Source organism: Aplidium turbinatum, chromosome 5 (assembly GCF_918807975.1).
Source record: "Aplidium turbinatum chromosome 5, kaAplTurb1.1, whole genome shotgun sequence".
Taxonomy (NCBI): Eukaryota; Metazoa; Chordata; class Ascidiacea; order Aplousobranchia; family Polyclinidae; genus Aplidium; species Aplidium turbinatum.
Window position 1 is genome coordinate 28,802,637 of NC_137476.1, and position 26,934 is coordinate 28,829,570.

Genomic DNA, 26,934 nt, shown 5'->3' on the forward strand with positions numbered 1-26,934 from the left:
TTGGCCAAGCCACTCTTTGAGCTGCGCTTCATAATAAAACTGGTTTTAAGCCACGTTTTTGACGCAAAGTGTGACGTCACTCGACTTGCCATGGTGATTTTTGACAAAGCATGTTGACAGCCACTAGCAAGCATGTAGTGGTAGACAACAATTTGTAGGCTACAAGTAGCAGTTGTTTTTTAACAACATTGTAACTGAAAAATAGCAGTGAACCAAAACTATCTGGAGGTTTGTCAAGGGGCTAAATAGGGAGGGGTAGGCTATTAATAAAAATTAAAAGTATTATTGAAGTCTACAAAATGGCGAGAGAGAGATGATTCTTTATGAGAGCCAAAAAATCAACTAGCAAGTATGAACAAACAGCAACTTGTACAAGTACTGTAGAGTTTTTTCTTTTATATCTACAGAACTTCGTTGATAAAAAATGGTTGTAGAAAGGCAGAGCCTCATCTTACTGAATGTATAGCCATAAAATAGCTTACCTGCATGCTGTACTACAGCCTCTGCAGGTATACTTCGGAAATAGTTTTTACAACAAAAACATAAAATTGCCGAAGTGATAAGCATTGGTTAATCATGCATCCAATATTTTGTTTGCTAGCAAGAGGAGGATAACAAACGTTTGTTTATTTTTTACCAGAAAACGGTTTACTTTTTAGCAATAACATACGGTACTTTATGGATACATTAGACTTGCTTGAAAGATTCATTGAAGATGAAGAACCAACGGTTAACTTATCACGCAGGATGATTAGGGATGCACAAAATCCATTTGATTATTACGATGATGACCAGCTTCATGCACGCTACAGATTTAGCAAAGCTGTTGTAGTAGAACTGTGCCAGCAACTATCCGATAGTTTCACAGAGCGAAGTCAATCCCTCTCACCAATGCTACAGTTGCTTGTTACCTTAAGATTCTATGCAACTGGACATTTTAAACTGAGTGATGGTGACTTGATTCAATGTCACCAAACGACTGTATGCCGTACAGTCAGGCCCGTAGCCAGCCGGGGGCCAGGGGGGCCTTGCCCCCCTGGCAAAATCCAAACATTCTCGAGCAACAGCTACAGATATAATGACTTTGCCCATTTAAATTTTTTCGCCCCCCTAAAAAAATTTGGGCCCCCCTTGCTCTGCAGTCTGGCTACGGCCCTGCGTACAGTAAAAAAAGTTTCAGCGTATATTGTTGCAAGGAAAAACACATACATAAAGTTTCCATCATCGCCAGCAGAAATTCTAAATACCAAACAGAAGTTTTATGGTATTGCCTATTTTCCTTGTGTGATAGATGCAATTGGTGAAAACGCTGAAATTTTCTGGAACAGGAAAGGCTATTTCTCAATAAATACCCAGTGCATTGTTGATGCAAAATTACGCATTACAAATATTTTCGCATCATGGCCAGTAACTTCCACCGAACACACAACTTCACCGGAATCCTTTGAAATCCAGTTTGCAAAAATGCTTAAGTCAAGATCTGCCGCTGTTAAGTCGCCATTTTTGGCGACTTAAATTGGTGGCTCAAAACCTGAAATGAAACGAGTTTTAAGCTAAGCTTAAAGTAAGAATAGTTTCTGCAGCGCAAAACTCGGCTCAAGCCACTATTTAAGCCCGGCTTGCTTAAAACTAGTTTTGAGCTACCTTTCTGCATTCGACCCTAAGTTTGTTAGTCCTGGGCATGACGTTAAAAACTGCAACCGGTGGGAAAGGCTCCAGTGTGGGAACTCTGGAGTTATGGGGAACATGGAGTTACCCCTTAGTTTTCCATTACTCCCAGGTCTGCTCTGGCCCGTAGCAGTAGCACCTGTCAGGGCCCCAGCTATAGGTCAAATAACACCACTCCGGCTTGTCATCTTATTCAAACCTGGATGTGTGGCAGACTGTGCGGAAGAAGCTCATCACTGGACATAGCTCAACGGACAGGAAGGCACCATCCAGTATCACAGTTGCAGGACGTGCCCAAGAGCATGACGTGACACGTAGACGTTATGGTCATCCTGCTGCATCTCATACTTCACCCAATCGTCTTGACCATGTCTTGCCATTGGACCCTGAAACCTGAGACAAGAGAGTGAGGTTGGAGTCCGCGCAGCCGTTCCTCACTTAAAACAAAATCACGCGCAAGTCATGATCCTGGCCATCTTCGGAAACGAAGGGCGAACATCAAGTTTGTAATCTATACGCACGAATGCAGCCTATAGCCCAAGTTTACAACTGTAACCCAAACTGATAACCTAATTATTAAACAAAAGCTAATGTTGAGTTTATAGGTGCTTGGTCTTGAAATTTAAATATTTAATTAAGCCTTTAAGATTAAAAAAGAATAGAAAAATAAAACAACGCTTAAGTAGTATAAAGTATCGTGTGTCAAGTCGTATATCTCTTGTTTTACCTGGTTGTAAATTCTGTATATAAATTAAATTTGTAAACATTATTATGTTTTAATAGGCTATGTTTGATTGAGATGATAAAATGCTGTAAGTTAATTTTGAATTAACTTTGAACGGGCAAGACTTGGGCTGTCACTACTGTAAAATAAATCTTTATTCGAAACTGGAACAAAATCAGACAACATTAATACTTAACACACCCTCTTGTCAGGTAGTTGGACATCCAGTACTTCTAGAAATCCCAGGGTTTTACCTCATCTTGCTATAATTTAATATAGGCTTTGTTGAAACATTCGAGTTCCCACCTTCTCCACTACAAACGTTTGCACAGCCCATTGAGTTTGCAAAGGGAGGTCTCTCTGACATCATGTCACGTGTTCCTCTGTCACAAGTCAATCTCATAACAGCAGGCTACATTGAATTCAGGGCTTATGATGACTCGGGATATCCACATGCTTTATGTCCAGGTGTTCGGTGAGATAAGATAGGTTATGTACCGTATTTTATAACTTGAAATGGTTTTCGCTTATAAAAACAATTTTATTTGCATGACTATATTGCCTATAGGAACATCAAAGGTTGTAAAGTCGGCTAATTTTTTTCTGTTTTGTTAATAAACCAAACATTAACAATTTTGTAACAAAGTCTTTGTCGTTTGAGCTTCTTATAGTGCCAATGCTTTTTCTTTTTACCTACTACCTCAAGTTGGGGATGTTTTGTAGCAAAAATGATGAACGGATATTTAACTATTTGTATGTTGTTAGTTTTCGATATTTATGGCTTGCAAAAATCAAACATGTTTCTCGTATAAAACAGACGGTTAGCCTACTGGTCCTATAAGCTATCGTTTCTAACCATTTGGTTAGAAAGGTAAGTTTGCACAACTTTAATGTTTTCGACTAGCAACCGCTTGACAGCTTGACTGATTAACAAATTTTTTTATTGCAAATAATTTTAATTATACAACATTAACAATCTAAAATCAATAACCATCTGTAGGTTATCAATTTACCTTTCAGGAAGATGATTTGATGCAACACTACTTAAATGTAGTTGACTGACGTATAACTTACTAAGTAGGCTATATAAAATATTTTGTAACTTGTAGGTTGATAGACACAATAAAAAATAATTTAATTAATGAAACAGCACAATAATCTTTCAAGAGAAAATTTTTCCAAGAAACATTTTTTTCAGTTCTCGTTTTAAATGCCAAAACTAGATCCTTTTCAGTCAGCTTCGCACAAGCAAGGGTCAAAGTTGCTAGTTCAGTTAAATTGGGTTAATTTTAGTTGAGATTATATAGCGTATATAATAATTACAAACAGTGGCACACCATTTCGGCACATAAGGCTTCTCCAAAGCAGTAGGTATGCACTGGATATAAATGACCACCGGCTGGTGATTTTCCAATTTTATACAATATTTAGGTCTATATTTTTGAAATTTCAAAGCATTTTTGAAATATTTTTCTCCGTTTAAAGATTTCATGATATTTGCTTTTTTAACACAAAATTTTATTTGCATGCATATAATTTATGTAAATATGCAGGGTTGCAGGCCTATATATTTCTCCATATTGCAAACTTTTTTGCAAAGACTTACTCGTTACGTTTTGATCAAAAAGTTCGTTTTAACAGCACCAGCTGTCGCTTTCAAATAAAATAAAACGACTTTTCTTACGTTGAAGCATGATGGGACATGGTGATCCATCCTTACACTGCGTTGGAGAAATCAACTCCAACAAAAACGGAAAGAGTTCAACTTGCGGAGATTATTCAGGTCAGTTCTCTTTTAATTTGATCATTTTCATCAAATTTATCTTTTTGAAGATTTTTCATTAGAATCATAAATTGTCCAGACCTTAATTTCCAAGACTTGAAATATCTGCATTTATTTGATGAGTAACTACCGTATAACTTAGAAATGGATCAGATCAACCAAAACAACTATGTCTATTGTCTAATAGTGGTCGTGTTCCCTTGCGTTGTCGATCCGCAGTCACCTCTAGGAATCAGAGCAAGGATCGTGTTTGGTATAAACTTTCACTGAATCAATAGCCTACTTCTTAATGGTATTCATAAGCCGAATTTAATTTCATTCGAATCTTTTTCATTGCATGGGTTACAAAAATACCATAATGTTTAAAAATACAAAAGTTAGTCATATCTGTCTTGGCGTACATTTATAACATGGTCATACATTTAATTACTGTACAATTGTACATGCAAATCTTATTAGGCCACTGCATCTTCTCTGCAGTCTTATTATCCTTGACTGGTCACGCCTATGGACTCCCAAGAATTTCAATAACCAAACAAGTTGACAAAGCTACCGCAAACCTTTTCATGAGTTAAAACAAAATTGGCAAAAAGTTTGAAGTTGGCACGTTGTAAAATTATATTTCAGCATGGATGTCAACAGCAGGAAACTCACAAGAACGTATAGACTACATCCTGTTTATTGCTGGACCACACTAATCCTACCCAGCAAAATAATTTGCTAAGAATCAAATGCATTATAATCTTATAATAGCCTACCCTACACCCAGTTACGTGCATTAGGCCTACAGCACCTTAATTGCGTCAAACTGCAATATAGTAATTCGGCACGGTAGGCTACTACAGTAAATTAAAATAAGGCCCTTATTACAAATATTTAGTGAAACTTGTTTTCTTGGCAAAATTGTTTGTTTGCATTTTGCTATTTTTAATAAGATCAGTGTGTCAGTGAAAATCTGTGATGGGTCAAGTGACCCGCGGACAAGGATTCTTTTTTAGTTTAACTTTTTCAAATAACGACATAATCTGTTCAGATTGGAATAGAGGAGGAAACACAAATATTGATCGTCCAACAGAAAATGGAAGATCTCTCCAGGACATACAATCTACCATACTCATTTTCACGAGAAGCAATCAAACTTCCCTGCTCAATGGAGAACCTATTGAAAAATAATGTCGTCACAGAATGAAGTTTGACACATTTAAACTTGCAAAGTGATTTTCTAACAGCTTATTGAAACAATTGTAGATATGAGTTAAGGTTTTGTTTTCATCAACTCAACTTCATTTATTTTGTGTATTCTTGATTGCATCATTCTGATGAGTTACGTTTGTTAAAATTTTGGATCATACTCTTCTACGGTCTTATTCTGAATACGTCAAGCACTGACCTAAAACCTAAAATGCACAAAAAAACTTTTTCAACATGGTAACAGTTACTATTTACTATTTCAAAACAATATCATAAAAATTACTTACTTGTCAGAATATCAGTGGGATACATAGGCTATAGAATAAATAGTCTATTGACTTTAAAACGACATTGAAATATGTATTGGCGAGGGTCAATTACTGTGACTTACCACGACGTTATCCTAAACAGTAGTTGATGTCTTCTAACGCATAAAGTATGTCAAAATATGCTTGCATGCAGAGATGCTTCTGTTAATAGAAAACTTCGAAGATGTTTTTTGCTGTATGTAAATGACTTACCGAATTCAACAAACATGAACGTTAAACTATTTGCAGACGACACCAACTTTACGATCAGTGACAAATGTGAAATAAATTTGCAGGAAAATGCAAATACCGAAGTGCAAAAAATTTACAACAGGATGAAGCTTAATAGATTATTTATCTTCGATAAATTTCTCAAAAACTCAATACATGACAATAACATAAAAAAAATTTAATATTAACTTTGTTAACACATGCATTCAATTCAACAGAAGATCAAATAAAATATTTTGGCATTTACATGCATAATAAATTAACATAGAAATATCAGAATACTGAAAAGCCTGGCTGTTTATCAGGACAATTATCTTCTAGCACTAATTGCAACGCATTTTATGACTGGCAAAGAAAACAAAGAAAGGAATTTTACACCAAGTGAACCAAACTAGAACTCTGTTAAAAAGTATGAAAACCAGACAATGTAAGTTTCTCGGCCATGTAATAAGTAAGCAAAAACTGCAGCATCCCTCATAAACTGGTAAAAATTTTGGAAAGTGGACATCTGGCAGACAAAGACAAACTCATCTGAAACAATTTAACGACAAAACAGAAACAATCATCCATGCAACATGTAGGCTAATAGCTGAGATGGGCACGGTACAATTTAAAAGTACAGCAGTACCGGTACTCGGTACTGGTAAAAAATAGTACGGCGGTACCGGTACCGGTACTATTTTCAAAAAGTACTGTGGTACCGGTACGGTACTCGGTACGGTACTTTTTTAAATACAAGTTACAAGACTTAGAATGATGAATCTTTTTGTGATTGTAATCGAAATAATCTTAGGTTTAAAACCACAAATGCGATTCATCTCTATCCCAATTATGTTAACAAGTAACAGCAACGCGCCATGACGATGTTCATATTCTACACAAAGACTGCCCAACCAGCCCTTTGGTAGGCACGCAAAGCTGAATGGAACAGATCGGAAAATAAAGTAACAAGTCTCTTGATTTGCTCAGTATAATTTCATAAATTTAAGGTAGGCATATTAATGCTTGTTAGTTTATAGACTTATAGTTAAGGGCCAACCTGGACCAACCCAACATGCCGTATAGAAAGCTATTGGAAGTAAAGGCCATTCAACATCAGAGGTGTATAGTAATGACAGTAGTGTTACTTAAGTAGCAATAAAACAAAAAACTGGTATCCATCTAAAATGGACTGGCTTGCAATTAGCATAAAAATTAACATAAACATAAAGGCAACTTTCAAAAAATAAAAGACAGTGACACTATTATTCCTTTTTAGCCTACTTTTATGTTAAAGCAGCAATGTTCAGCAACTAGTACTTTTTGAGTAGTTTTATTTTTCATTACTTTCACTTGTTTAGTTTTATGCCAAAGTAACGTTACTCGAGTAATTTTATATTTTGTCAAGAAGAAAGTTGTAACTTTGATAAAAATCTGTTAAAAAGGTATCATTTCTAAAATAAAAAAATATTTTAAAGAGAAATTGTTAAAAATTAAAAGTTTTGTTAAAAAGAATTGTTAAAACGAAAAGTTTATCTTCCTAAGACCAAAATGATTCATTAAAGATTAGACTATTAAGTGAGATATTTTACGACTAAAAATGTTGAGATTTTGAAATATTATTTCAAAACTTGATGAAATTTGTCAAAAATGTTTGTTTTTTGCCTGCAAAATTTACTAATTCTACTTGAGTAATTTTAAAGATCAGTACTTTTTTACTTCTACTTGAGTGATAATGTGCCCTGATGATACTTTCTATTTGTAATTGTAACGAATTAGAATTGACCTGTCAGTAACTGTACTTTTCCTTGACTATTCAAATGGACTATACTTTTTACACCTCTGTTCAACATTTATCTCTAAAGATTAAACAGGGTCCCATAACATTTGAAAAGCAGTATAATTATGCCACATACGGAGCAAACCGCAAAACAACGAATCCTCATTGGACTCCTAATTTAACACACACAATTCAAAGCAAAGAAAGTACTAAAAGATTTTAGGAATTGCAGTAGGCTACAGTCCCCAACACTTTACAAATAAAACTTGATAAGACCCTAAAGTTATAGGCCTATTACTTTATAACTAATTGGGTATTTATTGAAAGTTTGGGGCAAGCTTGTTATAGGCATTCGCTTTCAAAAACAGTAGCATCTCAAAATGAATGTCACTTAATCCAGCTCGTTTCGGCCTCAATATGTCTTTAACGGTGGAAAAAACTCTTTCAATAGCAGCACTTGAAGGGATTGCAGTGTTTGTTTTAATAAACAATATTTCGATAATCGGATGCTTAAATCATGCATCTGTCATGCATCTCTGAGGACTCATTTTGAGAAATTCATCAACCAGTTTAGATGCACTTTGTCGTCGGCTTCTCGGTTGCTCAAACAAAAAAAACCGAAAAACTCGTCTTGCTATGAGCAACTTCTTCTAAGTCGTCGCTGCTGCTTTCAGTTTCATTCTGACCTTGTTGCTCAAGCAAATATTCAAGCTTGCTGATCAACCGAGTCTTGATGCTTTTTGCTATGCTTTCCGAAAGAAATGAATATCGCTCATCCATGTTCGATTGTGGGATCAACGAGAGCCGAAAATGTGGATGCAACGCCAACGCCAGTTGATGATCAGTGCTGTGGAGTAGGCGGACTTGATGAAATCTCGTTTGGATGGCTTCCATCAAAACTGTCACTAACGGCAAGCAAACACCCACGATATTGTTAGATTTCAGTTCTTCTAACTTTTTCAATGCCGTAAACAACGTTGGCCAAAGGATTCCTATGTAGGCCTATGCATTTTCTTCGCCTTGAAGCTTAATTATCCAATGCCAGACAGATTGGCCGCAGTACTCCTACTCCTTAAGAGATGATTTCTCTTCTCGATTTCTCATCGCGCCATTTTCGTTCATGGATTAAATCGTTACGGATTAAATCGTTATGGAGTAAACTATGTTGAAAAAAAAGTACTGATAAAAGTACCGAGTATTTTGACCAAAAACGTACTGGGTATTTAAGCAATCGGTACAAATTTCAAAACGTACCGCAGTACAATTGTACTCGGTACTGCCCACCTCTGGCTAATAGGAATATTTGGCCTAATTATTTATCTGAGGCCGTCGATGCCTGGTTTAGGCAAGGCAATTGAAGACGAAGCACTAGTTGCAACGTTTCGTCAGATGAAAGTTGCAACTAGTGCTAAAAACGATAGAAATATCACATGGATAAATCTGTGAAAAGTTTATAGGCTTTACTAAAACTCAAAAATTATTTCAACACCGACTCTTTAAAAGATGTGCAATGTGCAATGTGCATTAGGGTGGGTCGATTTTCACATAAAATTGTCGGATTGTCGCATAAATCGGTATTTAGGCGAGGCTTGCCATACTAAATAAAGGGTTAAAATTTCAATGTGATGTGATGGTGTGCTCCTAACCACTTACCCCAGGTGGTATGGAAAAATACAATTTTCTACTTTACAGTAAATTATATTCAAGAGGCAGGCTACAGTGAAAACGAAACACAATTGAAATGTAATGAGTTAAAGCCACACCTAGTGACCTAGATCAGGGCCGGATTTAGCTGATGAGGGGCCCGGGGCAATTTTTGATCAGAGGGCCCCCGCGCAAAAACATTTTTCGCGCCTACGGCGCGTAAAGCCACCTTTACGTCTAAAGTAGCATTAATCCAGCACTGCACAGCATTTTGCAGAGACTTCAAAGGTTGAAAGAAAAAAAAAAATAACATAAAATCACATTTTTTCCACGTAGGGGAACCCTTCAAAATTCGGGAGGGGGGGAGGGGGGCCCGGGGCACCTGCACCCTCTGCCCCCCCAAATCCGGATCTGACCTGAATGATAAACTAAACAACACAGTCATTCTTTGATTCAAATATAGGACGCTGCTTCCTTGCATCTAAGATAGAATAAATCATAGAGTTTCTTTTCTCCTTTCCGACAGTTTTGAAGCTGACATCAGCGACTAGGCTACACGAATCATTCTTTCAACGGCTTGAGCCTGTGGTTGGGACTGACTTTATTGCATCCCAAAGTTCATCCTCACTCTTAGTTCTTAGATGATAATAATGGTAGTTCAGTAACATCAATCTGTATCCAATCGATCATATCAATATAATCCATTGCATTAAGATTAAGTTGATCAGCAAGGCGATGGAATCTTCATATTATAGTAGAATATAGATGAAAGCTTTCGTGCTTTCAGAAATCGCCTAACAGCTACTTCACGAATGCAGATTTATTGTCATATTGTATATATATATTTGATTTATTTATTGTCATGATTTACCTCATGATTTATTGTCATGAAACACAGCATATAGCAAGTTTTCGGGGTGAGCTGCATAACAATTTTGCTTGATCGATTTGTCGATGACAGACTGCATTTCTACTGGCTCAAGTCCACGAGCGAGCTGAGATTTCCAAAAGGTACATTTGGTCTGTGCTTAGATCTTTGAATTGTCCATTTTTGGCAAATGGGGACTCTCAATTTTATCAAACAATGCGATCTCCAAGGCTATATGGTTTGACCACAGAATATCGCCAATTTCACCAATGAATGTTTCTGGACTAGATGTCTTTCCAAATAATCCAAATATATGCTGCAATGGTAACTCATTGATGGGCAGCATAGGCCAACATATATTCCACTGAACTTTATAATGGATATGATCTTCTATTCTAGCAATTACTCCATTACGATTTCCAGTGTTCACTGCTGTCCCGTCACAACCTGTTATTAGAATTCCATCCATGTTCATATTCTCGTCGATCATACATTTTAAAATGTCAACTGAACGACCACTTGGTGTTGTGACATGAGAGATGTAGATGTCACCAGGTTGTGTCAGTAAAACGTAATGGTATTCTTTTATTTTTCTCCTGTGGTGGTAGTCATCAAAGACATATGATTCATCCTTTCTCCCATCGAAATAGAGCATTATAAAATTATTGACGACATGTTGGGTTGGTTTCAATTCAGTACGCCTCTTGACTCGGCTATGTCTCACTTTCCGTAGGTCAATAATGATATATGTGGAGAAGTCTTCTCCTACCACACCCTGCAAAGTAGCAGTGGCAGTAGCAGCAACTGTTTCGTCAGAAACCATCTTTCGATCTGCTTCCCTTGCAACACAAGGGATTGAGATGGTATTGTAGGCACTACTTGTTGAAAAACTCTCCTTGAAACTAGGATCATTATCGGATTAATAAGATAAAGAGTCAGTTTCACAAAGTTTTTTTGTGACGTATTAAACCGCACAACTATTAGAAGTTCGCTCACTGCGCAGGATTGCCGAATTGGGCGAAAAATGAGATAAAAATGACAAAATTTCCGCAACTTTTTGCCCAATCTGGCAACCCTGTTATAGAAACAGAGGGTCATTGGGGTAATGGGTTGCTTTGCACAAAACGATTTTAAACTTTGAGGAAATGTTTAGAAGGTAAAGTGGCACCTATATTCAAATTTATATGATAAATGGAGAAATCGACCCACCCTAATGTGCATATTGCTTTAATTTGCTGCCATTTACAATATTGTATATCAACTTGGGAAAGGCCTGTTACAGTGTATTGGATTCATTAATAAAATTACAAAAAAAGATACAAGAATAATTACAAAACGAAGTTATTATGCTCACACAAATATTTTATTTTTCAAAAGAAACATCTTGAAACTAAAAGTCTTGGCCTATACTGCATAACATAGAAATAAAAAAAACACACAGGCTATGTAGGATACAAAGTTCATACGAGTCAGTAGCCTATCCCTCTACGTATTGTGATTTATTTACAAATGCTTCACCCATTCATCAGTATAACTCAAGACATCAAACTAGCAGCAACTGTTTTATAAATAGATCAAACACAGATTTTGCCCAAAAATCTATGCAGGTATTGGAACGAGTGTCGAGTGGTCTGGTCAGAGGTTCCAAGCAGTTTCAAAAAACTATCATTTCATTGTTTCAAAAAAGAGATCAAAATGTTAATTCTACAAAGCTACAGTGCATCGTAAGTGCTATGTTATGAAAATCAACTTATCAGTTTCATATGCAATTTAAAAGCTTTAGTCTGAAAGAAACTTGAGTAATCTCATATCTCCGCTTACTTTTTATTTTTATTTGGAATTTTGTGTTTACATTATCCAGTGGCGTATATTCAGGGTGTTCAAGGTGTGCACTGAACACCCCAGGAAATCCAAAAAAAAAAGAAAATTTCCATCGGTTGTCGATGTTCTTTACTTTTATAATATTCTAACATCTTGCTGCATGCTGATTGCTTTCTTTTCAATTGCAAAGCTCGTCCCCTTCTAATTTTAATACTCCAACGTTTGAGGTCATTGCCTTTAATTTTTTTCGGTCATTACCTTTAAGCTAGGTGTGCACTGATGGTAGGCACTTTAACATTACCCACTCGTCGAAGAGGTACGCAATCATGCGTGACATGTTCACTCGCGATTCAGCTGATTTCAATCATGTGACTCGACACGTGATATTCTGATCGAAAAATTTTGATACAAAGAAATTTAACTGAATGCTTTGCCACAACCACGTTGCCTAATGGTTAGGGCAGAGGAGTAGTAATTTCGACTTCGTGGGTTCGATTCCCACTCTCTGCTAATACTATTTTTTCTTCTGCAACTGAACTGAGTGCAAGAAGGATCTTAATGACTGCAATCAATGGAGTTTATAAGGAAAATTGTGACTAAACAAAACACAAAGCAATTTCACATTGAAAAGCAGGCGCTTTTCGACGAGTGGGTGATGTAAAAGTGCCTACCTGCACTGACAGCTTGGCGACTGCTATTTAAAATAAACAATTAAGAAAAATGACGTCACAAGGCAGCGAAAACAGCAATGGTTTTAGGTCAGCCAGGCTGTGCACTCGCTGATCTGCACACCTTGGCGCGTCATTGGGGGAATCCCAGGCAATAGCAAGTTTTAGCTTGTTGGATTAGAGTTTGAGGTGATCAGAGTTGGAAACAAGATAAGATAAAATGTTTTTTATGCTCCAAGTGCCAGTAAATTAGGACTAGCTTGTCTGAATCTGCAACAAAGCTTATGGCAACAGCCAATATCATTGATGCACCATTCTAAAACAACACATCTAATCGTTTTGTAATTAGAGTGTTTGTATGTTACTGGTATTGTACCTTATTGCTGAAACACCTTTATTATGTAGCAGGTGCCAGCTGACTCAAAGTCGCTTTCTGTGTCTCCTGGTTTGCCTCACATTAATTATTGCCTATGTTCGTTTCGTCTTGGGTGTACCACCGGTACGGTATATAATATATGTATTAAAATGTAAAGCCAATGAACAAAATGATACCGGTACTGATAATAAAAAAATTGGCTAGTGGCTAAAGCTTGTTTATTATCGAGTTGCTTTGCTATTGTTTTTTGTTTTAACTTTCACCTGTTTGTTTTTAATTTGCTTGTAGGCTACATTTCTCAAGGTGTTGCGACCGTGCCTAATCCTTGCATGAAGTAAATCATTTCCATCTCGAGCACGCTTTAACTTTCACGTTTTTTCAGACTCCTGCTGTGTTATGGCAAGTGCCTACGGTAATATTGTTTGTTTTGATGGTCGGAAATAAAAACTGAACTGAAGTATGTGACTTTAGAAATGCAACTTAATGTTTGATATTATTAAGCCTTTCATTCAATAGGCGCTGTCAAATAAATATCTATTTTGTATTCTTCTCCATTCCGACAACATTATTTTTGTCAGTTCTGTTCATGTTCAGAATTTGTGCTGAAAATGCTCTCAGAACGCACCAAATTCAATGTTAATTTTAAAAATTTTCTGGGGGAGGCCCCCCAGACCCCCCGCTGTTGTTTTGCCGTCACTGAACACCCTGTCAAAGTGGTCACGGTACGCCACTGACGTTATCTTCTTACCATACGTTTTTGTATGTATTTTGAAACGCACTAACTTTGTGTCTTTCTGCAACATTTTTTTCAATGACAAAATCCTCATTTTTGTAGGGTGGCAATTGACCAGTAGACCGTATATGGTCGTCTCGTTGCCTCCCTGTATGGGAATTTGTACAACTTTTGCATTGTGCATATTTTAACATGTAGCCTACTATGTTCTTGTTACTGACAAATAAACCATTGATTGATTGATTGCAAGAGAAAATTTATATGGAGCAGTTTTGCAGCACTGTTTGCATGGGCTTTCATAACTTTGGAAATCTAGCCTGTCGATTTTGTCACTTCAATGCGTAATTATTAAATTGAAATCGAAACACCCATTTGTACTACGGGCCGCACAACTTTTGATGGAAACCGCTGAAGACCAATCCATCAATGCAGCTACCTGGGCAGGCCACCAATGGATCTCGCAATGGAAGAAGAACTTCTCAAGACTCCAAAGTTTCATCTCCGACACCGGTCCTCATGCAACCGGAATGTTTTACCAAGGAAGGCTTGGGTGCGGCTCAAACGCCTGCATACTGGCGTCGGACTATTTCGCTCCAACATCTATAAATGAAGGATGGCTCCATCCGCGATCTGTGAGTGTGGCAAGAAGAAAAAAACGGAGACCACACCAACCGCAACTGCGACATCTACCGTGTTTGTTGCCCATGATAATGGCAACAAACCAGATCTTAAACTAGTAGGCCTACAGCATGTAGGTTAATACAACTGAATCTTAATTATGGCTTACTAAATGTTGTTTGATAAATTATCACTCGTTATTGCTTCACTGTATTGTAATTTCAGTTTATTCATCATAATTTTTCAAAAACGGAAGCTGACTTGGAAAACTAAGTTAAATATTTAACTAATAACTAGGCCCGCAAAAGTCAAAAAGACAATTTTTTTATTAAAGACATCGTTTATCAACGAATCAACGAATAAGGTTGTTTTCAGCACTAAAGGGGCTGTTTCTAAGAAATTTATAGGTTAAAATAAAGTCAAAATTGACAATAAAGTCAAAATTTTCAATAAAGTCAAAATTTGTTAAATTATGGCTTTTGACAAACTTTTTGTGTTTCTTGAGAGCAATTTTTGTCAAAATCCTCGTGGAAGCATTGTAAATCAGGAACTGCGGCACAATTAATCCATATTAACCCATAAAAGCAGGAAATATGTCACATTGCCCATTTAGATCAGCAGTAAATTTTATCGCAAATTGTCGCTTGCTTATTCATTGTCACGTATTTAAATAATTTTTATAAAACACTTCATCGTCACAAAAGTAGTGTTTTCGAAGATCAACAGTTTGGATTTTAGGAATAGCCTACTGACATTCTGTAATACAAACATGCCTAAGCAAGCTAAATCGTCTTCAGCAAATGTTAGACAGATTTGTCGAGATTTCTTATCGCCAAAAAGCAGGACGCATTTTTTATAATCCACAAAAAAACTTGACTTTTTAACAAAATATTACGTTTGGGTCTAAAATCGGCAAAATATTATGTTTGGGTAACTGATATCAATTCAAGAAAGAACTGTGGCCTCTACAAAATAATAAGCAATTTCGTTAGGTCAAAATAAACATGGCTCTACTAATAATCATAAACTCTCTTTTCTAGCTATTTTTCTTTTTATCTTCTCCTTATGCTTCTACTTCTGTAGCGTAGGCTACTTTTCACTTCAACAATTAAGCTGTCGCTTTGACTGGATTCAAAAAAATTGGAAAAGAATAGCCTGCAAAGTTAAATTGTTTTGCTTGTCGGCTGCATGCGGCAACTACTAAACCTGCCGCAGGTTTAGTTTGTTGATACAGCAAAAAGCGAGTTATTCTTCCCAATTAAATAGTTTTACTGTAGCAATCCAATATCATGTCAAACACGTTTACCTTCCTTACAAGTGAACAATTTTAAAACATAGGCTACGTCATTTCCTGAAGATTTTGTACTCTTCCATGTAAACTGCACAAAATAGAAAAAAAGGTGATGGAGAATAAAACTGTTTACACTCGCCCTTTGAGGAGGAGACAAACAGACACGCGTAGAGACAAAGAGACACGAGAGAGAATAAAAATTAAAACGAATACAATTTGAATGACTGTTAAAATGTAATAATTCGTAATCTCTTGTTATTCTATAATGTTTAAATTCATTGTGTTTTTGACCTGCGTATTATACGAACACCTTCTCGTCATTTTTAGAATCGTTGCTGAAAGATTGGTAGCATATTTAACCTGTTTGCTTATGCTTACCAACTAGACGAAATTTCCGTCTTTATCTAAGTAATTTGTATGTAGTGACACGTTTTAGTGGCGTACCGTGTTGCGTCTCAATTTCGACAGCCTTGAGGCTATTTTTACAGAAATACAATTCTTGAATAGACGTTTTCAGAAGAGTGTTTCTTTCGGTCATTGCATACAGACGAACGAATCCGGGAACTTTATGTTGCAATTCCCACGAAGAGATTATGGTTTACCGCTGTGACCAGTTTATTCTCCATGTTGTAATGTGAATGTTTGGAATCTAGCAAACAAAATGAGTTTACGCTAGTGCAGTGGTTCTCAACCGGGGGTCCGCGGACCCCAAGGGGTCCGTGAAGCGATTTCCGGGGGTCTGCGAAAGTTTCCGAGTTTTCAACATGACGGATAAATTAAGAAATTTAAAAATTGTTTGTGCTTTGTTTATGTATTAGCCTACAGTGATTCTTAAACTGTAAGTCGCAACGCACTGGTGCGTCGTTTGAAATTGCAAAGGATATTGCACAAAGGTTTGGTTTCTTAACTAAAATATCATATAAATTACTTAAACCTTTTAATAAGGCTATGTTGGCTATGTTCAACTAAATTCTTTTAAGACAACAGATTGATGATCAATGATTAATTTAGAAATACAAAGGTTAGTCAGCAGTTTATCACCACTCACAGTTTTGCAATGACTGTGATTATAACGAATTAATATTGATTTCAAATGAAAAAAGGGAAAAATTCTTTGTAACAGTCGCAAGTATTCTATTAACTTTTGATAAAAGTTATAGAAAAACATCAAATGAGCATATAGCTTACCGATGTTTGATCCTGTGTGCCAACATATAGCTCAGTGTTTCTCAACCTTTTTTAGCCCAACGCCCCCTTCATGAACCTGCAAAATTTTACCGCCCCCAACAATAACGATTAATTACCAAAAGCGAATATAAAACAATAAATACTATTAATACTACAAAAAGTGCTCAATGCCAAGCAAAAAGCCAAGCAGAGCGAATGACATCAAATATAGGCTATTACCAATCTCTAAAACTCTTACGGCCTGTTTTACCTTAAAAGGTGGATCATCAGAAGGTCCTTATTCAAATACAATTCTATTAGAATATAAAGACCTTCTGATGATCCCCCTGCTATGGTGAAACAGGCTGTAAGGGTTTCAGAGACTAGTAACTATATTTGATGAAAAGCAAATATATATTTGCGAGCATGAAAACAGTATAGGCCTACTGGGAGTCAATATGAACCTTGGGCTTGGTGAGAAAGTGCCCGTTTCTTCACATCCGGTGTAAAGCCAGTGAGAAACAATCAAAGATCACCTCTTGTGGATATGTCAAGTGGGTTTCGCTGTTTGGTATGTAGCAGAACAACACAGTTGAATCCCTTTTCCACCAGGTATAAGGTAGGAAATACCACGAAGATACGAGCTCTTTGACGAAATCGTTACGCTGGTCGGGAGATAGATTAAACCAGAATGCACCTAATAATTAAAACGCCCCCCTTAAGCCGAGGTAATCATACCGCCCCCTTGAAACATCAAAACGCCCCCTGGGGGGCGGTACCACCCCCGTTGAGAACCACTGATATAGCTCATAAGTCATAACATAATTTCGTCAATCTCATCAATCGTCAAGTGCGTTGCGAATTCAGCAAATTCTTTTAAGTGTGTTGCTTTGAAACTTATGCAACATATGATTCCATAAAGAAACGCGATATACCAAAATTTCAAATTGAAATTTTTAGGGGTCCGCGACCGCTTCGAAGACACCAAAAGGAGTCCACCAAGACAAAAAGGTTGAGAACCACTGCGCTAGTGTATGCGCTGACGCTGACGCCGCCAACTTTTTTTTACAAGTTACGTTGACGCATACGGCGTATGGTTTTTCGAACGTTTACGTTTACGCTGATGGCGTCAATATTTTTTGTATACGCGTACATCACTGCTTAGGCCTACGTATTATCAGCAAAAAAATTAAACTTTAGGCTATAAAAAAATAAAAGTAATCAAGTTTTCAAACAAAATTAAAAATATCCATAATTGCCTAAATTTAAGAAACCCTATTTCAAAGCCAACTTATCAGCAAACGCCTTAAAAATACAGCCATTCTGGTAGCTCTGGTACTAACCAATAAATTGAAGTAAACTACGCGGTGAAAATTAAGAAAGATTAACCTGACCTAGCGGGGCATGGGTTTAGATTTCATACGTTTTCGATATATTCATTGAGATTTATCAAAATCAAAACAACTTGACCTACCTGTCTACCATGGCAAAACACTAGCCTTGCTAGAGAGGTAGCCACTACCTGACCTAGCCTCCTGAAGAAGTCAGTCGTACCTGATTGACGAAACGTCGGAATAAAATCAGATTATCATCTCATACATCTTGTAATAGTTCAGCTTAATTTGCACCAGAAGATTTAACTAAATGTCTAGTAAAACACTTGAACAGCCTCATTCAATTTTTAGGATCTGCATTGTTTATTATGTTTGTACCTTTCATGCTGCTCAGGTAATAAATTTTTCTCTTCGTGATCTTTTGTTAGGTCTATTTGAACACGAAAATCACGAAAATCAATTAAGCAACAATTTATTAACCTAAAGTTAAGAACAAAACGTTCTCTCTTTAAAGACTTAAGATTTTCAAAAATGGTAGGCCGCTGTTGAACAAGCTTTTCTTTTTTGACCAAACGTAATTTCCATTATCAAAAACCACGTGTAATCGCTCATGGTTGCAATGCACTGCCACTGCCCTAGTAGCCCTTATACCATCCTTGCATTGGCTGCAGTAGGCTACATACCGTAATGAAATCTCTCACCATGTTTCTCGCTAAAGTACCAAACACTTCTTGAACTAAATCAAAATGAAAGTATAAAAATTGAATTTGAATGACATACGACGTCCTATCTTTTTGTAACTTGTGATCAGTATCTATATCAATGGTTCCCAACCTTTTTGTTGTCACGGACCCCTTTAGACAAATTATTAATTCTGCGGACCCCTACCTAAATTTTGTCTGAAACACAGTTAACATACTATTGACTATTGTAATAATTATGCTACTCAACGACAGTACTGTGTTATATTGCATTGCCGCTATGACTCCTGCGGCAAATATCAGGTTAAACAGTTGCTCAAATAAGAAAATGAATGAATTGTTTAAGAAATGTCAGCAGTATTTGAGTACTAAGGTGGCCCAAAGTGCCATGCCGAAACTTTTTCAACGTAAGTAAATTTAATGAGAGGGCTGTTGTTGCCTTTCTTGAACTAAACGACTGAACTGTGGTTGAGTTTTTGACAATACAACACGCATGTCATCAACGTCCAGGCGATTTCGATGTTTAGTTTTTATTGTAACAAGAGCTGAGAATCCTGCCTTGCAAAGGTAAGTGGTTATGAAATCAAGATAACCTTTTTTCTTACGCAAGTGTGCGCAAAAATTTTCTCTCATAGAGATCAAAAGAGTACATTCTCTTTGAGTTTCATCCATCAAGATAAGATCTTCTAACATTGGAAAGTTAACGTAATTACTTGTTTCCAATCTGCGTTTTCAAACCGGCAACTTGGCTAAAACGCTTTCAGTTTTTCAGCTACATCAATTATTTTCACACCTGGTCCTTGAACGTCACGATTAACATTGTTAATATGACCGAAAATATCGGCTAAGTAGGCCATGCGTATAGAATACTTTTTCTCTCAAATCTCAAGCAATTTTGAGAGGGGCCTTCCTTTTGCTTTCAAAAGAGTTGATACCTCATTTTTTAGCTGCTGCGATCGTTTTAAAACTTCTCCTCTGGATAACCAACATACCTCAAAATGATACAAAAGTACTTCGTAATCTGACGCTAGTTCTTGCAGAGCGATTTAAAAGTACGGTGTACTTGACACATTTGCATTTAAACAGAGAAATGAAAGTAAAAAGATCGCTTTTCGTTTTTTTTTTCCAAAATTCATCAAGGTAATCACGGACTCTCAAATGCTTCCTCATGGACCCCAAAGGGGTCCGCGAACCCCAGTTTGGGAACCACTGATCTATATCATTGTACTTTGGACTTTATTGAACCATAGAGAAATAAAACATAGTAACTTTAGCGGGTTTTACATACTTTATTTCACACAAAATATAACATAATTAAAATAAAATAAACTCAAACGTTTTCGACACGTACATGTGTCCTAATCAGGCATTAAATATGCAATGCATAAAATTAAAAATCGTAAGATTTATTTGACTCTGCACTGTAACTGTAACGACACTCTGGACTAAAAGCACAAACTGAACAAATGATACGAGAATGATTGCGAGTAAATTATGCGGTTGGAAACAGATCAGGTGAGGTGTAGCCTACAGGCATTGGACAGACAATTAGAACACACACAAAAGGAACGATGAGCCACAAGCGAATAACTGCCGATTGAGAGATGGATTGTTACGTTTGATTCTTAAGGCTTCCATGATCTTAGTCTGAAAATCAGATCTGCCTCGAGAGATGATTTTAAATTGATGAGGACACATGTAGCCTACGTGTCGAAAACGTTTGAGTTTATTTTATTTTAATTATGTTATATTTTGTGTGAAATAAAGTAGATGTTAAACCCGCTAAAGTTACTATGTTTTATTTCTGTATGGTTCAACGGTGTCCGACAAATTATTCGCAAGCAATTGTTCGTAAAGCAATTCTTCGTAAGCAATTCTTCGTAAAACAATTGTTCGTAAAATTATTGCTTCCTAAAACAACTCTTCCTAAAGCATTTTTTCCTGCATGCAGTTGAAATTTGATGTATACGAAGAAATGCTTTACAAAGAATTGTTTTACGGATTTCATTTTACGAACAACAGTTTACGAACAATTGTTTTACGAACAACTGTTTACGAACAATTGCTTTACGAACAACAGTTTACGAACAATTGTTTTACGAACAACTGTTTACGAAGAATTGCTTTACGAAGAATTGCTTACGAACAATTTGCCTATAACCGGTTCAACAAAGCAAACTCTCTACCAAAGCTGGGTCTTTATTGTTTCCTAAAAAAATATCAACCACACATCAAAAAGTTTGCTATGCCTTCCCTTCTATTTCCGACAATTTTTTTCCTTCAATTTTTTTCCTCCATTTTATGTCAACATGGTAGTTACTTGGGGGCCAACAAACATTCTTTTTAAAAGTAAAATAGAGGAAGAATAATGACAGATTGTCGCTCAAGCATGACAGTGCATCCCAATGATGACGTCATGAATTCGTCACAATCTACAGCACTAGGACAGGTAGCTGGGCAATAATTTCGTGAACATACACAACAATAATATTGAGAGAGTTTGTCATTTTGTTTTTGTTGTGAAGTAGACCTACCTTTTTAACTTGTTAGCTGAGCGCGTAACCTATTTATGCAAATTGGCTTACTGACAGCGAGCGATGATAGAAAAAAACTAATCCCATTTTTGGAATCCTCGAAATTATCCAGAAACAATAAAAATATAAAGGTATAGTAGACAAAATATTTTTGATGTTTTTTTAGATAGCCTAATAGGCTACAAAATGTAAATCCTATAATTAATGCCAATTTGCCAATATAATATGCCAAATTGCTGCTCTTATGAGTACAGCAGAAACAATAAAGAATAAGAATGTTAAGTTTGCTGCTCAAGCGCAAGAGCAGAGAGTTGAAATAAAAGTAATCTTCAATTTTGCTCCAGAAATAGTTTTGTACCAACTGGGTGCTTGAGATTAGTGAAGTATGTAAAACATGTGATTTTTCCTTTGGCTTGCCGTTTCATTCTTATGCGTTTCTTTTTTTCGATTTTTCTGTATGTAGATCAGTTCTGTAATTTCAGTTTGAGAAGAACATCAGTCAGTTGGTTACTTGAAAAGGGCTAACATGAGTATCGCCGAAAACGATTGTAATTTTTAGCTTATTTTGATGCTATTATGTTAAATGCCGTCTGGTTGTTAGGTTTTATTTGTCTATGGTTAAAAAATCGCCTTTCTACCAAAATTGTATTGTAAAACATGTTTTTGAAATGCTAGTTTTTGATGGATGAAGATAGTTAGCAATCAACAAACCATAAAACGACTATACCGCAAACTTACTTAACCGTAAACATTTGTGATATTTTAAGTACGTTAGTTCCGTAGGCTATCGATATATCCTGTAAGATAATTGCAAATTATCAAAAGAAAGTGACAGGAAGTGCTTGCATACTGGTAAACGCGGCTGTCTGGAAGCTATGGCATGGATTATTGGTGCGATACTGATGAGCTCAGCCTCTTTGATGAAACACCTGTCTAACGGTCGTCGGACCACTCAGCAAATGTATCAATTGAGCTTGTACGTTTCAGCTACTCTTTAAGACAGCAAACGAGACGTTCAGCTGGCATCAAGTCAGCAAGAATAAAACTTAGCAAACAGCTAAATTTAGCAGGTGTGGTGTCAGCAATCACGAGCACAGCAAGCGACAACTGAATAAGTTCCAATCCACATTATTAACTGAGCAAGCACTAATTTAGCAGATCCTAACAGAGCCCAACTCGGCGAGGTTAAAAACTGATGATCAAAAGCCAGTAACGTTGACGAGGGCGTGCTTTTGGACCAGGGATGAGTTTTAGAGGCCTGTACCTTTTCTAAAAGGCCCGGGGACTTGAAGAAACAATTTCGTATTATTTGGATATAGTGCGGATTTCTTAAAAGTGTCTTGATTTTGGGCCTGAAAATCTTATTGATACCGGGCCCAAATTATCCACTCAACTACCCTGTTTACAGCAACATTGTTAATTGTTTTGATAGTGGTATCCAAGACATTGTATGCCTCAATCTACTTGGTTAAATTACTGAAACATTTCTACAGGGGGTTAGCGGCATGGCTCAACAATTAAAATTGATATTTAAAGTGCATTACAAGACGTAGTTCGCAACGAACGCTTTGTATATTTAAGGAAATAAAAAGTACCTTCTAACGGTGATTATAAACCACGTATTTTCTGCATGAAGGTGCGGCAAACCGTCAATACAATAGTGGTCAAAAATTTGAATATAATGCTACAAAGCTGATATAAAGCAACCATTGTGGGTCGAATACAAAGCTAAAAATATACCGCAGCGCCATTATGATTCAGGATGCTGCGGAACAAACACACTATCGGCTATTCAAAAGAAACCGTGACTAAATCCTAACGTTGTTTTTTTGGCTACAACCAGGAGATCTTAATTTCAGTTTCATACCACCCTATTCCACCATCCAATTATACCGCCGTGACATCAAATGTCTTGAAAATTTCCAGCAGAGGAAACTGAGGCAAAATAAATGCTAGGCACTCGTTGGGAAGATTGTCTCACCAACGATGCAATCCTTAATCGAGCTAGGTTGCCCAGTTTAGAAGCCACCATATTGCAACACCGCCTTCGTTGGACAGGACATGTCGTGCGAGTGGACCCAACGAGGCTCCCTCGAATAATGCACTTTAACAACCCAAAAGTACAGGCGGCTCCTTCTTCAAATACATTTGCAGTGACCGGACATGCGGAAAACAAGCGTAAGATGTTCATTATAATACGTATTAAAAAGGTTGCAAGCTTTGATTTTTTTCTTGCAATTAAATTAGGTACTAGAACAAAAGTAGGACTCAGTTAACAAACTTTGAAGACTTTGCAAAAGTGAAGTGAAGTGTGTTAAAAGATCTATTAGGCAATTTTTAGTTTGTGTCCTGTAATATGTGTTGCTTTTTTAACATGAAATATGATTTCAGACTTAACTGACATGCTACCAAGCATCTTAAACCAGCTGGTAAGTTATTAAGATCACTGGAATATTTTCATTTGTGTACTCTTTTTATTCCACTTAACATAGAGACCTTACTTCTGACATTCAAATCAGCTCAAACGTGGTTGCAAACAAGCTAATTTTGTCAATTTTCTTTAGTGAAATTATGTTTTTTAAGCATAGTAGATGGCTCTGGTTTGGTCAAATAGGTGTTATCAGAAATCATCAGAAGATGGAAATGTTTAGTTGTAACAGTCCACTTTCACCGTTCAATGTGGTTTTGATATGGCCTACAAGCCCTACAATGGTTGCAGTATATGCCGCTTTCATTTCTTTCCCCGACAAGCGTTTTTAATCCTTGTTTTTAAACAATGCATCATGTTTAGCAGACTATTTGTCAGCATTTGCTTAATTATTATTCGTATGTCTTGTCTTTTCGACTATGTTTTTTTTTTCTGTGTCTGATTGAAATTCAACAAACATGAAACTTTACTATTCCAATAGGGAGCAGAGAACATTAACAGCTTGAAGAAGTTGGCAACCAGAGCGCCCCAGTCGACCCCTTCCACCCAGGACGTCCAGCAGAGCACAGAGGAACAGGAGAGTGAAGAGGATGATGAAGACGTCCCTGGTAAGTGAAATTGATAATCAAGTTAGCACTTGCAAGATGAATTGTGATTTCTTCTCAAGTGATCTTCGATAGATAGGCTACACTGAAGACGCTTAATTTTTATCGTTTTTCTACAGTTAATCATATTGTAGACTTATAGTATTTGGATATTGTTTACTTTTGGCGATTCTAAACATCCAATTACTGTTGGTGCGTGAGGAAAACAATAGCCCTTTCATTAAATTTGCTGAATCGATAAATTAAAAGGGTAAATGTTGGATTACCAAATGTTTTTTGTTCAATTAAACTTTTGAAACATTTTTCAGTTCACTGAAATTATAAAATCTCATTACAGATTTGATGGGTGACTTTGACGAAGCATCTAAAGCTGAAGTTATTTGAATGGATTTTTTTTGACAATTTTGTATATAACTGTTTGCTGCTAGAAACATCGTCACATGAAGTTTGGGAGTCCCATTTCTGCTGCTGTCACCAATAGCAACCGATCGTTCTGCATTTAAAACTTTAAATTTCGAAGATTTCAAACCTGTAGTTTGATTTATGAGAGCGAAAGTGCTACTTGATTTAAATTATTCAACTGAGCCTGTTGGTAGCCTACTTCGATTACCCGCATTGATCGTGAAAGAAAATTTGTTTTTGTCACATGTAGTTTGTGTGCTGGCGTTAAGTGAGTTAAGATTGCGAGGCTTGAAAATTGCTGTTAAAACACAAGCATTCATATTCATACAATGGCGGTCGCTGCTTTAGTTTGAGCCATGGAGATATTTTAGTTTCAACTACGCTATGGCTAGTATTGCATAATTTTTGTTTTTTGTGGGCAGAACTTGTTTGTGTTTGAGCAGTTCAGTTTGTTTTTGACCATCACAACGAAAAACAATATATGCCAAGTATAGCGGAGGTCTAGAAAAGGGAAGAAGCGACAAAACGCGGACGTTGTAACTGAACACCTTTGTTTCCATAGAAGCTTTTTGTTAGAGAATAGAGATTCGCATAATCATTCCCAGATAAGGATAAATTGGAATAGCCTACATTTTTGTTTGTTTGTTTGTTTATCTTTATCCTGCATTGCGGGAAAGCGGACTTGAGCGCTATGCATCGGTGTACGCCTTCCGATGTACACCTGACCCACGCTGCAGCCGACGGCAATGTCTGTTTCCGGTTGTCTACTTATGACTTAAATTTGGTACTACCCATTACTCGATATCGATCACTGGGTAGAGGCAATTATCGTTAAGTTTCTTGCCCAGAGAAACAACAGCAATTGCGGGTGCTGGAGTCGAATATGCAGGCTCTCGACTGCGAGCCCAACGCGTTATTACCGCTGATTGTTTTCAAAACAACGATCTTATCTGACTTTCTATCCTAGCTCATCAAAACCTTTTCCTTGCAATAAAATTTTTCTGCGGCCGTTGCCCGTTAGTAAAATACTGCTTGCCTGTTTTTTAAAAAATGCGTGGGCCCATAATTGCCATTGCAAAATATTTTAAGTTTTGAAATGTTCTGAAATAGTAACTGAAAAATTGCCTGTATGCCAGTGGTTTTCAACCTTTTTGGTGGAACGGAACCCAATGAAACATTCCAAAAGCTCGAGGAACCCCTGTTCAATAATTTAATTGCCTTTTGCAAAAAACATCGTTTAATTAATTAAATTAAAATACTCATGTTCAGATTTATTTATGAAAAATATCCATACTTGTAAGGCTGCAACCAGCAAGCAGGTTATAAAAACAAACCTGATACTGGCAAAACAAAATGATCTCTAAGGGAACGTTCAAATATTATGTAACGCTGTTTTTCCGAATTTTTGACCCCCCCCCTCCCCCATGTGACGCCAACGTAACGTTTTTGTCAACCTTCCCACGTGACGTTTTTCCATTACAAAGCCCGTTTTGCCAGTTTATATCAAAATAATGACGTGGAAACACGTGCTGATAAAATATCTTGGTTTGTATGCACCTAAAGCTTACGTTTGAGACATGAAATTTTAGCTATAATATTTTTTTGGAATTAAAACGTTATGTACCTACTGAAAACGTTTAGTAGCCCACCCGGTTCAACTCAATAGAACCACCTTGTCCACAGCTAACACATTCTCTACTCTCTATGTCACTACTTAGCCTAGGCTACTGTAGTAATTAAAACGGGTATAGTTCAGGCTTTAAGTCAGTGGTTTTCAATCAGGGTTCCGCGGAACCGTAAGTATCCGCCAGTAAGTCTAGCAGGCCCGGATTTAGAGGGGGGGCAGAGGGACAGTTGCCCCGTGCCTCCCGACTTTTGAAGGGCCCCCCTATGTGGAAAAAATGTGATTTTGTGTTATATTTTTTCCTTTGGCCTTTAAAGTTTCTGCAAAATGCTGTGCAGCACTGGACTGATGCTACTGTAGAAGTGGTTTTTGCACGGGGCCCCCCGATCTAAAAGTGCCCCGGGCCCCCCATCAGCTAAATCCGGCCCTGAAGTCTAGGGGTTCCGCAAGTTTACA

The 26,934-nt window shown here is 36.9% G+C and overlaps 2 protein-coding genes across 3 annotated transcripts in view; both read left to right on the forward strand.

The window, feature by feature from the left end:
- Positions 1–26,934, forward strand: part of LOC145770216 (uncharacterized) — a 118,521-nt gene that overhangs the window by 18,407 nt on the left and 73,180 nt on the right. The window contains exons 11-13 of one of the 2 annotated variants that reach the window (XM_082581808.1): positions 2,672–2,867; positions 4,084–4,175; positions 5,209–5,943. The exons of the other annotated variant lie outside the window; for it this stretch is intronic. Of the exons in view, the coding sequence (XP_082437934.1) occupies positions 2,672–2,867; positions 4,084–4,175; positions 5,209–5,348 (428 nt within the window). The 3' untranslated portion in view covers positions 5,349–5,943. Of the gene's footprint in view, positions 1–2,671; positions 2,868–4,083; positions 4,176–5,208; positions 5,944–26,934 lie in introns of those variants that run through there. 2 annotated transcript variants of the gene reach the window in all.
- Positions 23,480–25,103, forward strand: LOC145770217 (transcription factor BTF3 homolog 4-like). Its single transcript, XM_082581810.1, has 4 exons — positions 23,480–23,597; positions 23,811–23,848; positions 24,329–24,455; positions 24,790–25,103. Exons 1-4 carry the CDS (start codon positions 23,519–23,521, stop codon positions 24,834–24,836), a joined length of 291 nt encoding a protein of 96 aa, XP_082437936.1. The 5' UTR covers positions 23,480–23,518; the 3' UTR covers positions 24,837–25,103.